At 36.0% G+C, this 16234-nt stretch overlaps 1 protein-coding gene across 7 annotated transcripts in view; it reads left to right on the top strand.

Annotated features, from left to right (window-relative positions):
• Window positions 1-5541: 5541 nt before the first annotated feature.
• Window positions 5542-16234, top strand: part of ptprc (protein tyrosine phosphatase receptor type C) — a 45974-nt gene continuing 35281 nt past the window's right edge. For all 7 annotated transcript variants that reach the window (XM_015355608.2, XM_015355607.2, XM_015355606.2 and 4 more), the window contains exons 1-2: window positions 5542-5650; window positions 5742-5851. In XM_015355608.2, coding sequence (XP_015211094.1) covers window positions 5782-5851 — 70 coding nt within the window. In that variant the 5' untranslated portion in view covers window positions 5542-5650; window positions 5742-5781. The remainder of the gene's footprint in view (window positions 5651-5741; window positions 5852-16234) is intronic.

The following is a 16234-nucleotide window of genomic DNA, read 5'->3' as shown; positions in this document are numbered from 1 at the left end:
TGAAGGGCACTTCCTCTGCAACACCCCCAGATATGGTTCAGACTTAGGCTGGGCAACTCCAGTCAGTTTGAAACTGATAAAGAATTAAGGAAACAAATGACTTAATTGTTTAATTAATAAAAGTGAATCTGGATTGGAATGGAAATCTCAGGATGCATTTGTTCTGAGTAGTAGGCCTTGGGGTCTGTAATCCTGCAGGTTTTCTACTCCCTACTCCCCTGTAAGTTAAAATGAGTTCAACAGGGGAAAAGACCTACTGTAAAAACGTCCGATAAAGGACTATTTAAACCAATTTACTTCTGCTCCAGAGGTTGTAAGTTGGTAACAATGTGAAGACCCTCAACAGGCTGGATTGTGAACTTTGTTTACTGAATTTGGGAATTGTTGTTTCATAAGGCATTACTTTAAAGTCAAGGTACCTTTTATGTATAGATTTTTTTTGTCTTCATCTCTAATCTGTGCATTGTTTTCATCATCAGTTACAGATAATAAGGAATAATCACCAGAAAACTGGAAATATATACTGATAACATTTTAAGATTTCCAGTTGATGATCTGCAGTTTATATGCTGGTTATCGATCAGGGTATGTGTGTTTCATATAAACACATACTGGAATGAAACAGTTACAGTACGTTTTTCAGACAACTATGCCTAGTTGAGCCTTCTAGTTCTTGATGCAGCGTGTAGAAAAGAGTACAAAAATGTACATAAGGCTGGACATGTGTCAAGGGGACACCTCTTTTCTATAGATCTCATTAGAAAGTTTGCAAAAGATGAATTGCTGAGACTGAGACAAATGTAGATCAGAAATCTTGGAACAGATATTAACAGAAATATATTCCTTAAAATTGTGACTGGAATAGAGACATAAGATTCTGTCTGTAGGGAAACAATCTGTGGCAGCTCAGTGGCATGATGGTAAGCACAGGTTCTCTGCGGCTCTGGGGCCAATTCTGGACTCAATTCGTTTTAAGATGTTTGTGTTAGTCTATGTGAGTCTACATGATCTCATTTTTTTACACGTGGGTTCACCACAGAGGCTCCAACCTCCCAAAGACAAGCTGGTAAGGGTTCGTTTTTTTGCCAAATTGCTCTTCATTTTGCAAATAATCACAAAACCTGATTGTATTCTTATGTCATGAAATGCTTATGCACAAGGTTTGCTCCCTCCATCTTGAGCATGTTAAAAAAAGAAGTTATACTGCAGTGGAATCAGGGCTTTTTACTGTTACTCAAATTCAATTTTCACTACTGAAAACTGAAAACTGACCAGTGGTAGGGAGCGTTCCAGCGAAACTGTCAAAGAAATGTTGTTTATTCTATTATATAAACCATTAATCAAAAGTTATACTCGTGAATGGGTTAATTTGTGATATAATAAAGGAATTCTTAGTGCCTATTATAGTGGTGTTAAGGAAACAACGACCACAACTTGTTCAATTAACTGATTTTTGTGTTAATCTACATTGTCTAAGCAGTGATTCAGTGAATGTCTCAGTGACTGAAAGTCCCACTAAAAACATTCACTTTTCAAGCTCTTTATGCAGGGCTGGATGCATTCCAGCGATGTTGACAGTGTTTACAAAATGATAAACATAAAGCAGGATCAAGATTAGGATGTACTAGAAATTGTACTATTATAGAAATAAAGATTGTGATGCTTTATTAAAAAAAAACACAGTACAGGATGATGGCAATCTTTGTAACACACATGATTTAAAACAAAATTGAAGTTATGTTGCGGTCGCAAACTTTTTTAACCAACTCCATCAACATAATTTCACATCATCTTTCAGAGTCAAAGGTCTAAGTTTGCTGTGCAAATTGATAACCTTAATTTCTGAATTTCAACCCCTGTCACTGATGATACACCAAACGGTGAGTCACAGAGCAGCATAACTTCCTTTTCTGAGCTTGCTAAAAATGGAGGGTGCAAACTTTGTGCATAAGCACTTAAATCCACTCCTAAGCAGCATTCATACGTTGGAGTGGTACTGCCATCTGTGAATTCCCTCAACGTAAATGCTCTCAGTTATCAATGTACCACAAAATGCGTAACTGATGTTTGAGCAGATTCACAACTTACATCCATCATGACTGTTTAATATGAAGTAATCACTTACAGTTATAAGTGGTCTAAAATTAAAATGAAATAAATTGCTTAATATATTGTACAGTAGGCAATGTTACATTATTTGTTAACTACACACAGAATAGAATAGAATCACTACAAACTGATTAGTCTTTGAGGACTAATTTTCTACTATTAATTTTATAAAGTAGTTCCTTTCATAAGAAATTTTTATTTTTTAAAAGTAAATTTCCCCAATATAATAAAACTTAATGCAAATGTAAACACTCAGATTCAGATACTATAGTCTAATACCAACCAACTAATACTGTAGTTGGACATCTAAAAATCAAGTCTGGACCAAGATTTTGTTTGAAAAGACTAAAGGGCTGTAATGCAACTAAAAATGAACTGATCATTGTATGATCTGAACAAGTTAAAAATAAGAAGAGTTTCATGGGAATGCAGGAAACAAATATAATAATCCACAGTCATTGTGCATCATACAATATACACTGCTTCACTGTTATGATTTACACCTTTCAAATCAGTCTGTTGGTCCTTTGTCAGCTCAGGTTTTTATACACAAAGGCACAGGATGTGGCTCCTTTAATCCACGCTTCAGTTATTACTCCTTGCAACATTTCTGCAATTGTCTTGCCTAGAACTGTTTTTCAATTCTCATATGATGCAATGAAAAAATGAAACAGAAAAAAATGACAGTTTTTGATTAAAATTACAATTCAAATTTTTCTCAAAATGCCTGTGAAATTGGAATTGGCTCTGGCTTATCGACAGTGCCCCCATTCACAAAGTATGGGGATGAAAAATATTTTGTTGAAATTTTTTGAAAGAAGTTAGTGTAGCTTACCACTAAAAGATAACAGCAAATCGTCTTTTTGTAATCTCAGGGAAATCTTGATATGAATCCCTTTAATCTTGGGTGCATTTGAACCCAAACCAAAACTATGCTAACCAAAACTACACCAAAACTCAACCTTCATTCTATTAAATCCCATGTTCGTTCCTCCCAATGTTTACTGCTTGTATAATGATGTTTCTTTGCATTTATACACTAAAGTGTTTTACATATAAGACAAAAGAGCAGAACTTACTGGGGTGTCATTCAGGAGTCATGTGCCAGCAGTCTTACTACATGACAGTTCAAGAAAAGTTGTGAGAAACTTCCTCACCAAAAAGAAAAAGGATTAGAACTTTAGGAAGGCCGGATTGTGCAAGCCAAGAACGGAATTTCACCATAACATCAGAGCTAAAACCCCCTTATTTTATTTTAAAAATGCACTGAGATCATTCATGACCAATTAATCAGGACCATAGTTTAATTTTTTAGGCAGAAGACAGCACATCCTATGGTATACCTGTGTCCTCAGGTTTGGAGGGTCTGGTCCAGAGAGAAGAATGGCGCCTACTGGTTCACCAACACTGCTGCCAATATCTTTTGTTCTACATCTGTTTGGACCTTATAAAATCCACACCAAATCTGAGCAATAGTTTTACTCCCTACCACATATTCAATGGCTTTACTTCTCTGTGCAGTATAGTTCTCAACAATGAAAGTGTCACATTATCCCCGTGGATGCTGCACATTGGTGGTGGTGGAGAGTTCCCATTACCTGTAAAGTGCTTTGAATGGAGTGTCCAGAAATCACCATGTACAGTAAGTGTAAGAAATTCTTCATTATTATTATTATTGTAATGACTGCTGGGTTTCAGTATGGAATGAAGCAGGCATACAGCTTTGACGTGGGTTGGCAGAACATTTATTAATGCTGCTGAAGAGGGTTACACACACAGGGAATGCAGCACAACACCTACACTATACACGAAAGGGAAAGAGCGTCTCACAGCTCCCAAACAACTATATATGGTAGTCCCGCCCCTCAGGCACTGTTCCCAGCCGCCTTGCGTGCGCATGGCTATAGGCGGCGGTGCAGCCACTACAGCGTCCCACGTGGGTGCTACACTGCCCCCACCTGAGGAATCAGGCATCCCTGACTCCAAACTGTCCCTCCAGGCTGCACATGCAAGGCAGGCTGCTCCCGGGGCTCTGCTGCTCCTCTTGCCCGGGGCTCTCGCTGAAGCTCTCTCCGTGCACTGGGCCTCTCTCTGCATGCCAAGCCTCTCACCAAGCCGCTTCTACTGTGTCTAGCTGGGCGTCTCCGCGCACCAGGCCTCTCTCCGCGCGCCGGGCCTCTCTCTGTGGGCTCCCGCTGCCTCTCGCTGGAGCTCTCCGCGCCACTCTCATTCTCATTCATTGCGCCGCTCCATTCTGTCCCGCTCCAAACACCAATGTAATGACCATGGGGTTTTGGTATGGAATGACGCAGGCATACAGCTCTGATGTGTGTTGGCAGCACATTTAGTACACACAGGGACACAGGGAATACAGTACAATACCTACACTATACACAGACACGAAAGGGAGACGTCTCACAGCCCCCGTCCAACTATATACAGTCCGGTAGTCCCGCCCCTCCGGCGTCGTTCCCAGTATGCATTGCATGCACATGGCTACAGGGGGCGGTGCAGCCGCTACAGCATCACACGTCATTATTATTATCACAAAGGACTTTGTAAGACATGTTAAAATGAATGAAAGTAGAAAAGTCCCACTGGTAGCTGGTGTGTGGTGAGTGTACTGGCATACTTTGGCTGCCACCACATCATCCAGGTGGGGCTACACAGGTGGCATTAGAGGGGAGTCCCCATTATCTGTGTAGTGCACTTTGAGTAGAGTGTACAGAACAGCACTTTGCTGTGTAAGTGTGAGAATTATTTAAAAAAAAATAGAATGAAAGGCTTGTATAGTACGTGATAGAAAATAAGAAGATTAAACAAAAAGTAATCTTAATTTAAAAACACATTGTTACAGTATAACTGCTGGTAAAAACAGCTCCAATAATTTACCATCAAGGTGGCTGTGACCAGCTCACTACATCTACTGTGGCATAGTCTGAAACTTTGTGTTGCTTTAAAATTATTCATTTAAAAGTTTAAGTTTAAACAAGGAGGAATTAAGCTGTCTTTAAAAAATGACTAGACAAAAAAGTGCTGGGTGTAAAAAAAAATCCAAATCTGCTAAACTGTTCCACTGTTTGGAAGTAACAAAAATAATAATTTATGTTAAGGCCTATTAGGAAAGCCTGAATCCCATTAATTGCACCAAATAGACACACTGAAAACCATTATTCTGGCAAAATATCAGAAATCCTTTCAAAAATGATGATACTGAATCTTCAAAGTCACAATCTGGAGTTTGTATGATTTGAAATTAAGAGTGTTGCACAATTGTTTTTCCTGAATTATTTGGTACAAGAAAACAATCAACTTCTGTCTATGGCTGTTTTCAAAGTTGAGTGGAAGAACTAAATGTGGCGCAGTAGAAATTCACTTATAACCTGACTTCCTGCAGTGAATGGACCAAGAGCATGTTAAAAATGTAGGTACGACTTTCTATCTGACATCATTCACAGTAGCATGACAAGAAGCGAGTGGTTAGGGTTTGGGTAACACACAGAGGAAACTGCACTCGGACTGATAAGCAGGCAAGAAAAACGTATGTAAAACGTTGCTCAATTATACCCATTTCAAGTAAAAAAATAAAAAAACTGTTTTTAAAAAATTATTCTTATGCTGATTCTCAATAGGACGCATGGTGTTTCGGAAGGACTTTGCTGAACTCTGGAAATGACAGGTCTTTTTGGACTGAAGCTGACACTATGTGTCGGTTTGCTGGTCTTGGGCATCGTTTGTGAAGGTATGTAGCGGATCATATTTTTTGGTAGTCCCTGGTTGTGACAGATTAAAATGTTTTTTTTGATTGGTTTATTTAAACTGCTCTGCTTAATTAACTTTCCTCATATATTAGAAAAAGGGTTATACTTTTCAATTAAGTAACAGTTTTGTGCTTCCATTAGTATGGCAGTTTCATGTTGACTACATATAACTAGTTAATATTTAAGTGAAGAAAAGAGAACCTTTTTTAACATAATTCACCAAATAGGTATTGTTTCGCTACAGTTTTTGGGTTACATTAGCTTTTCATTATTTATGTATTTTTATTGAGGTTGGTTATTTTTTGTTATTTATTCAGATTTTAAACTAAAGGCCTTCTTATGCCCACAAAACCTATCTTTTGAAATTTCCCCAAAATTTTTATTGTCATTAAAAAGATCTCAGTTAAATTAAGTTTATAGTATCTTGTAGTATTCATATTTTTGTTCCTGTAATTTTTCAGTTCTCATTGATGGTTTCATGACATCCCTCTTAAATGTGCTGAAAATATTTTATATAGTAGTGAACAGACAAAGAAAAAGATGACTTCATAAAAACAGTTAATGAATTCAATTAATCATTTGATTGCTTCCAAATCTTTTTTGCAGTGGTTAGTTTGAATTTTTATATCTCTAATAAAATATTGACAAAAATATAAACAATGCTCCTCAAACTGGAAAAAGTTGTTTTGTAGAGAAAAGAGATTTTGGCAGTGCTAAATTTACAAAATAATTTACTGTTAAAGAGATTAAGTTGAACACAGAATAAGTAGAAAGAAAATAAATCATAAGGTGACCATTTAAAAAAAACAAGCAGTAAAATGTTCATGTAAACTTTTTAAAAAAGTACACAAACTCTGTTGAAAGTACTGGACTGAATTATTTGATATAAAAATCTGCATTATTTCATCGCTCACTAATCATACATTTGCCACTCCCTTCATATTTTTTTGCAGTTCCTCTTTTAACATTGAGCATTACTTTAAAGTTAATACACTATGAGTCTTAGGAAAAAAACAAAATAAAATAGAAATACATATTATAACAAAGTAAACCAATGTAGTAAGTTTAATGGTAACATTCATACTGCCAAAATTTGTAACGTATTTGTTCCTGTTGCCAGAATACAATTTTTTAAATTAGTTTCCAGAAACAAAATCACTGTGAGACAAATATCAAAGGTGTTTTAATTCTGAAATGTATTAAATAGAAATGTACTGCATCTTCTGGATACTGTATGTTATTGAATGCAATGAATGCCAAAATTAATGATAACATTTTTCTACTGGTTTTGAAACTTAGGGTGTGTCCTTCTAGTAAACTTTTACTCAAAGGGTAATTAGTCTTCAGCATCCAAACCATTAACTACTTGTAAGACGTACTGTATCAGAGGTTATCTGCTTCAAATGTTTAGAACAAACCACTATGGAACACAAAATGCATTGTTTTTACTATATATTTAGTACTTTAAATTAATTTTGGGTGTTACTTTATGGTTTTAACATGTTGATTAAAACTAAAATAAAGTAATTTAGCGATAATTAAAAACAAATATAATAGCAGTGTAAGAAATGGTGTAGTATGTGTAATTATATATTAGTGTGTCTGATTCTTCTCTTGGTGCTCATTTTCAGATGTGTGTTCCAATTTTCTCATTCTGCCTCCTCTATTTAAAGATACATATATATACATTTCGTTTAATTTTATCGGAAGTCCAGATTTATACCACTGTAACCTTTAGTTTGTATTTTTTATGTTGAAGGTTAGTACATTTTGTTTCACTAATGGATCTCAAAAAGGTTTTTAATATTACAACCTATAAATGAGAACATACTGACTTCATGGAGGTCAATGTATTATTATTATTGCCATGCAAGTTTCAATAATTAAGACTGAAAGCATAGGTGAGACCTAAGTGAGTAATAGTCATCTGTTTCATTTATTTTCTTGAAAATCCTGAACTATCGCCCATTTGCAAATGACAAATTAAAAATATTTTGTCTTGTTTATACTCAGTGGTAAGCCGCCATCGAGAACTGAGTGTGTAAATTGCGAGTACTGGGGGTTGAAGTGCTTTGCACTTGCAAGTATCCAATATGTATGACCATATCTGTAAAAGTGATATAATTTTTTTCTTTAGAGCTTAATCTCCTTTGAGTTTGCTGTTTCATAGTGCGGTTTAAAAATTCATCATTAAATGTGTGAATGATATTATATTGGCCTACAATAGTAATAGGAACTGTTATTTTTCATATTATATGGTGAAAAGATTCTCATGACAAGGCCTTTAACAACAGAATACTCTTAGGTCCTGTAACTAACTAGTAAGAAAATGATTCATGTTTAGACACAAACAGATTGACATTAATAATTGATTTGTAGAATAATGGCTGAACTTCAATTTACTAATCAGTTAATGTGTAACTTTTATCTTTTTTATCTTTGTTATTTTGAATATTTGTTATATTGAATATGTGTTATTCTTTGGGCTTTTACTTTGGGATTTTATTGTTTACAGAATTATAGTATTAATCTGAAAGTGATCTCATGCAAAGATAAATTAAAAACACCAAAAATACAAATTAGTCAATGCGCAAGATACAGCTTCTAAAACCTAGCAGACTAGCAAGAAAGGTGTTGGTGCAGGTACTATTTCTAAAAATACAGCAGCAACGATACATATCCTTACACATAAATGATATAGCTTACTGTACTTGCATTCAGATGACTACTTTAGTAAAATCACACAATTCTCCTTAAATGTAATAATTCTGAAAGGCAAAATATTCTAATTTGTGTGGCATACCCAGATTGCAACAACATCGATGCAAAAATCCTTGCTATCATACTAGCTCCACAAAACAGCATGCAGTTTACAATGATATACTTAATTTCAATTGGTGCCAGCAAAGAAAAACGACTAAAACTAAGCCAGACATTGGTGAAGTTGTTCTCGGTTAGCTGTTTTTGTAGAGCTTTTACAGTGTAGGCAAGCAGTACCCTGGTAGACCACTTCCTTATTCCATTTTGAGTCTGACTGATTTTTGTTCCAGTCTGTAACAGTCCGTAAAATGGTAAACCCGCTAAGATGAAGAAAAAGGAAGCACAGAAATGAAGAAGTTCAAACTAAAAGTGTTTTGGGGTTTTTTTTTTGGAAAAGGCTAAATACTTAAAAGTTGCTGCTGAAATAACAGTCAACTATTTTTATGTTAGACTGTTTTATGTGAAAGCTTCACTTTGAACGTAAAATAAAAAGTTTTGCCTTGAGAGAAAACCATCTCAAAGTTGTAAGATAACTGGAATTCATGTGTTTTAATCTGCATGTTGCATCATAAAACTACTTTGTTTCTATACCAATACAATATATTTATCTTTTATCTAACATTTAACAAAAGCTTATGAGTGTTTTTCTAAAGTTGTATGTGGTGTATTGTGTTCTTCTAAGTAAAGTAAAAATGCTAAGCTTTTGCAATTATCTATTTTTACGTATAGGCTACTTTGTTACAGTGGTGACTATGATGGTTTAAATGGTATGTAGCTTTGAAGCAGGTGTAGGGGATGTACTATTTTAAATATAGATATGGTAATTGAACCAGTACCATGTATCATGTGACAGGAAGTGTAATGCAGTGAGCAAAAAGAAAGGTACTGTTAAACAAACTGTGCTGTCACTTTTTAACTGCACAATTGTTAACAATGTTGTTGCCAATGTTATGCTATGAGAGCCCATTTTATTTTATTGTTTATTTTTGACCAAACAAATACTAGAAGAAGGTACTTTCGCCCTACCTTGAATTAGTAGAGAGTGCCAGGGGCCTCCCCATTTCACACTCAAGACTCTAGCAACTTGTTATTTCTCGCAAGGGAAAAGACGTGAGGCGTGAAAACATATGACTCAAAAGGTACATGTTTTTTATGACAAAGGTAAACCATGTTTTTCCATCCATTAAAATTAGTGTTTTTAATTTTAAGCAGGAAATATGGTTAGTACTTCCACAGTTAGGTACTGTAAAAATCACTGATAAAACTTGTGTTGACCATCCAGTAACAAACTTGCACAAAACAAATAAGCTGTGACTGGGAAAAGGCTTATTTTAACTCACGATGATCCAGTGAAACTGTTTTGCTGTTAAGACACAGTAATTTTTTTTATTCAGACATAAACATTTGCAGTGGTCACCTCTAGCAATGTTATTCTCAAATGTATTATTTGTACTAAATAGTGTCAGCTGGAGCCGTGGTAGCTCAGATGGCAACGGTGTCTAGCTTCTGACTGGAAGGTCCTGGGTTCAATCCCAGGTGGGGGCAAGTGATGTAGCTTGCCCAGGTCCACAGCCTGCTTTCCAAATGAGTACTGAGGGTTAATCCTTCTGGAGGTAATAGGCTGGCAGGAGTGTGATGCTGACCACATCACCTCCAGTGTCAGATGGTTGAGAAAAATGGTGACCCTTGCCCCCCATTACCCATGGGCCTTTATGGTGTGAAAAGGGGACCTAATGTACCTCCTTAAATAGTGTTTGCTAAACTATCCTTATTTAAATATAATATTTTATTTAAATTCTGTACACAATATTTAGGTGCTTAAATGTCCATTGCTTCCTAAGGGGATTTAAATGCCCAAGTATTTTGAGACTCAATATTTCTTCAAAATTTACTAATTTAAGAGTATGAATATTTTTTACCAATGTTTCCATAGATTTGTATATTATTGTACCATTGTGAGACACATAAGTTTGATAACAATTAAGCAATGAATGGGTGAATGACGGAGACTGTATGTGTTTAGTTAATTAATCACTTTAGTTTAGCTCATTTAGTCAGTACTGTATATCACTTTTTGCAATCAGATCCACATATTATTGAAATCACTCCCAAATTATGTTATTATCTCTTTTATTCCTCCCAAACTGCACCCAAAGAAATCCCAGTCAGGAACTCCTTTGCAGTGATGTTTAATTTTACAAATAATTTTTTTAATTAAATTGTAAGTAAAAGTTATATGCACATTAGCTCTTTTGCATTTTTTAATACATGTAAATTCACCAAATATTTCACCAAGTATTTGTAATTGTATTTTTCTCACCTAATTTGGAAATATACAGTAAACCAGTCATGAGCTTTTTAAAATCTTTGCTCATAGTTACACACACAGCAACCACAAACAGGACAGAATGAGGAAGTCAAGACAGACTCCTCCAACACTCCTACCTTTATAAGCATTTAATCTTTTAACACATCATAGGCAGCATACCCCAAATTTGCAAATGCCCAGTAGGATGCAGGGGTCAGTGACATTTGAGAGTTGAGAGTACTGTATATCCCTGGCTAACAAATCCTACCCTATTCCCAGTTGCCCTCAGTCAATTGCCCCCAGGTCCTTGGGACTCCTTGGGGCATCCAGTGAGAGTCAGTAAGTGGCATTACCCATGTTCAAACCCCTCATGCTTGGATCATAGAGATCCATTTACCTGGAAGTGGTTAAGCTAAGCAGACTGTCACAATGTTTTTGCATTTGTAATATAGACAATCTACAGTATATGTTCAAACATGCTAGTCCTGCAAATTACACATGGGTACCTAAGGAGTCAGCATTGACAAAATGAGAGATCAATGTCTTAGAATGCCTTACAAGGGATGGAGACAACAAAGCGTCTTTCAGGACCCTATGCAGGCAGCAGAATCTTGAAGGGAGTGAACAGACATGGGGAGGAAACGAGGAACTGGGCTGGTAGACAAGCAGGGGGGCGTGACAAAGGTGCGCAGGAGCTCGTGGGGATGGTCCAGGCAAACAGTCCAAGGGGAGTCCGAAGGGAAATCCAGAGCAGGCAAAAGTCCAGAGCCGGGTGACCCAATCCAAGACACACACAACAAAAGTTAAAAACCGGAGCGGGATCCGGCGAAGGGTTGGGGAGATAAATGGGTAACGGGACCAGGTGCTCCAAGTCCCAGACTCGGGTGGTTCGGGACGCTGATTGGAGGCCTATGCCCTTGACGTATGGCCCTTGACGTATGCCTATGACGTAGGGCGACTCTGTAGTAAGTGGGCCTCCAGGTGTCCGTGTTCCAATGCAGAGCCCAGAACAGAGTGAGTGTCTGGCTTTTGGAGGGAAGGTCAGGAACCAGGAGCAGGTGCACAAAGTCAATTAAAATATGAAAGAGCTGGAGAACCCTTAAGGGCGCCCTAACTTAAATGAGTAATGTGAAAATCAGATAGAGCCAGTTAAGCTCCACTTATTTACTGGCAAAGCTGTGTGGCTTTATAAAGACCTCATATGCACTCTAAACTATAGAAAGATTTTTGAATACTAAAATGTATTAGATTTATTAACAACCATGGTTAATTAAGTAATTGCATTCAGTTCCAGAAAAAGGACACTCTTTGTAATATCCATTTTTTAAACTGAAGTCATTTTCACTGCTTTTGAAATGATCAATTTTCTTCAGAATTTCTGTTGTTCTCCTCCAGACCCATGATGATCTTATAAGACATGCGATTAGTTCTAAAACTGGGGAAGCAAGCTTAATATACTCAAAGATAAATCAATAGTTGGGAAACACAGAAAAATAGCCATTAATTTGGCTACTTATTTTATGCCCCTACTAGTTTTGAATATTGGATTTTTATTCTGGTTTTCTCAGTTTTATTCTCTAAAGAGTTTAATGGAACAATAAGCAACCAATACAAAACAAAAACAAAACAATTATTAATGAGCAGAATACAAATTCTTCATTGAAAAAAGGGATACCCAGTGACATGGCAGTTAGATCTGCTTCCACACAGTTCTGGGATCCAGGATTTGATTCTGGCCTATAGTGGCTTCAGAGTAGAATTTGCATGTCCTCCCCGAATCCACAGGGGTTTTCCCACTCCTTTCCTACAGAATGCAGAACATGCTCTGAATTCCTCCCATTTCCCACAAACATTATGTTTCATTGGCCGATCTAAATTGTCTGAAAGCAGAAATGTAAAAACCCAAAAAATGTGCAGGGAATGGTAAAGTGGTGTGTTGTTGAGGTATAAAATATAAAACAAAATAACAAAGACAAAGAGTTCTTGAATCATTGCATGCACCTGCATCCTCCATGTCTTTAAGTTACAGTATACTGTATACACTATCTTGGTCCCTATAGCATCACAAGAGAAGTTCACAGTAAATGCAAGCCACAATCTCAGTATCTTGGCCACCATCAGCATTAATGTTTGAAAGGAATCTGTGCCTGATGGAGGTTGTCCTATTGGTGTGCTCTGGTTATTGGTGATGCTCTCTGAAGGTGATTTTAGGTGTGTAAAATTCTGACCGAATATTTTGACTTCATCAATGCGTATACTGTAGAGTTCCTGAACCTGAACGTGCCTTATATCATTAATGGCACTGCAAACTCTCAGAAATGGACTGTATTTCTCATTCTCCTGAAGTGTTTGCAAAAATATGTTAGAATATTTCAGTTAGAGGAATATCCAACACCTCATTACATTTGTTAAAGTATATAATCATGGTATAACTAATTATTGAAAATACACTTTGCTTCCTAAATATATCTTATTTTAAATACCCCATATTTACCACATGTGGTCTTTTGAACATATTGTCTATTATTTAAAGATAAGACTCAAGGAATCAATTATATCATGCTTAAATGCTTTCCTTTGTGACATTTATTTGGTTGCAGTACATACAATATCTGAGAAAAGTTAAATGGATGATATGTTTGACCTTAAATTCACCATATTTCTCTTACAGCTTATTTGTTGTGGTGGTATATCAAGGATTGATTACATACAGTACATACCAGAAAAAGTTAAAGAAAGAGAAAAAGATGATTATTTTTATTGCCAAATTATCTAGATAGTTCCTTTATATAATTATGTAGATGTTCTTTAAAAAGTAAAAATAGAACTATTTCAGTTACAGAAAAGCATATAATTATTTCTGGGATACAGTAGGAGGAAGTAAGAGCATAGCAGTTCGTGCTATCTTCATTCGTTTTTATTTACTTATGTATTTCACAATACTGTACATATTTGATGTCTTTTGTAACTCAGACCTCTCAAGACACCATAATGGAGAACTAAAACAGATGTTGTTTCAGATTCTCATGAAAAATGGACAGTTGTTCTCACTTTCATTGTTCCATATTCAATCAACCTACACATATTGAAAAAAGTTTGACATCAGCATGGGAACCATTTGCTGGTCCTAAAAAAAAACAGAAAATGATTGGTTATATACAGCATGTCCCAAAAAAGTACTGTTTTTTTTTAAAGCTGGGGGGTGGGAATTTATGCACTGATATCTAAGGGTATACTTTAATAATTTCCAATATCACTACATACAGTATTCTGTCATGTTTTCAAACATGGAAATGAAGCTTAAAAGGTATCAAGATGAAGTTACAGCTTATTAATACCGTTTAGTTTTTTAAAAAATGTCTTATCCTTATTAAAACGTCTTGGCTAGTTTCTGCTTGTTCCTGAACTTCCGTTTTAATCAGTGACTTTGTAAGACTTGTAGCTGAATTTACTCAAATTTAGTATATGAAATTATGCACTGCCATCTCTGGGCCACTACATGAAATAACTGATGCTAGAGAAATCAATGATTCACAAGGTAACTTTTCCTCCTTGTGCTGATCTTGTTTTTGTTCTTGTTCTTGTATTGTTTGATCATTTTACTCCCACTGCTGATGACTCCAACTGATGGCAGGTGACCCATTTTAGTCAAGCCAGTACCTCACGATTTTCAATCTCATACTTCATGAAGCACATCTATTCAAAAAGCTCTCATTAAACTTTAAGCTCTGCATTATGTAGCGAGATCATGCAGTTAAATCTTTTAAATCAACTTAAACTTTCCTTGCTTGACCAGACTATGGCCAATAAATAAGTAAAGTGCCCTTCCAGTATTGGTTACTTTATAGGTTAGAAATGATGGATACATTCTAATGTAATCTAATGAAATATATCTAATAATAAACTGCTTTTACAAAGTGCAAGATCTCAAAGGATGTCAAAGCACTTTATAATATATGAGAGGACCCAGTTCATCCACCACAGTCCCCATTATACACCAGTAGTTCCACTACACAACAAATCAGAAAAAGTGATCAAATGCTTCACCGAATGGAATTTATTTCCCTTTGCACATTTTTCTCAGATCCCTCAAACCACCTCATCCACACCACTGCAGCAGCTCACTAGCTCATTCCTTGTGAAAATGAGAGGGGGTTTGGTTCATTTCATCCTTACCGCCAGGATGCCATCCTGTCAGCTAGGTGACTCCAAATGACCTGTAATGCGTCCCTCTATCACATTCAATAGAAACTGACCAAACTACTGAATTGAATGAAGGTTAATTTTTCTGTAGGCCACATAGCGTAAGCCCAGAAATGTAGTACAGTACAATGTATGGAGTGAATAATACAATAGATGAACGGCAATGATTCAGTGAAAAGAAAACCATGACATAACAAATTTAAAGGTAAAACATTAAGCCATTCCTGGAAAGGCTATTGAGCAGTGCAGCTCTAATGATGAATAGTAGTAAGATGGAATCAGGGATGCAGTCGCGAAAGATAAGTTATGAAAAAGTACCAGGATTATAATAAACAATATCATGCTCAATACGAACGATCCTGTCAATATTTAAAGATTAGTAGTGACTTTTTCTTAATAGTTACAAACTTACAAAATAGTTTTTTTTCTAGCTAGTACACATGCTGGTTTACTTTGCTGCTCCATGTTTTTTTGTGGTGGAAACTAGACATAGATTATGTTTTGTTATTATAAAAATTATTCAGTGCACAAGTTTGAAAATGCAAATTGATTGTACAGTCTCATAATTGTATTGTTGTGTGAATCACAGGTGAAATGATAAATGTTTGACATTCCTTTCTATTCCTTCTACTCCTTTAGTAGCACTCTGTGACCCATTAGCTTGGACCGGCTAAGGTTACTGGTTGAATTGCACCAAATGTCAGGGGGTGGACTTGCTAAATCATTTAATGCGATAAGCTTGTTGCAAGCAGCATCACAATGGCGCACAGTGCAGATAAAGTGAAAACCACATCCTGTGACTATTTATTGTTCCAGCAGACAGCATGTTCACAGGAACTGCCAACTATGTTTCTCATTTCTTTTGATGTGAAATAAATATCTGAAGTATTTCAGTAAATGCATTTAGCATATTAAAGGGGCAGGTTTTTCTTTCAGATTTATATTTTTTAATGTACAGGAATTTTTCAGCTTTCCCTAACACACACACCATTTATACTACTTAACATGTTGCTGTAAATTTAATGAGCTAACATAAACATCTTTATCTACAATCTACAATTGAGTTGTTTATTCAATATTTGTACACACGATA

Source organism: Lepisosteus oculatus, chromosome 9 (assembly GCF_040954835.1).
Source record: "Lepisosteus oculatus isolate fLepOcu1 chromosome 9, fLepOcu1.hap2, whole genome shotgun sequence".
NCBI classification, from domain to species: domain Eukaryota; kingdom Metazoa; phylum Chordata; class Actinopteri; order Semionotiformes; family Lepisosteidae; genus Lepisosteus; species Lepisosteus oculatus.
This window is presented reverse-complemented; position numbering and strand designations above follow the sequence as displayed.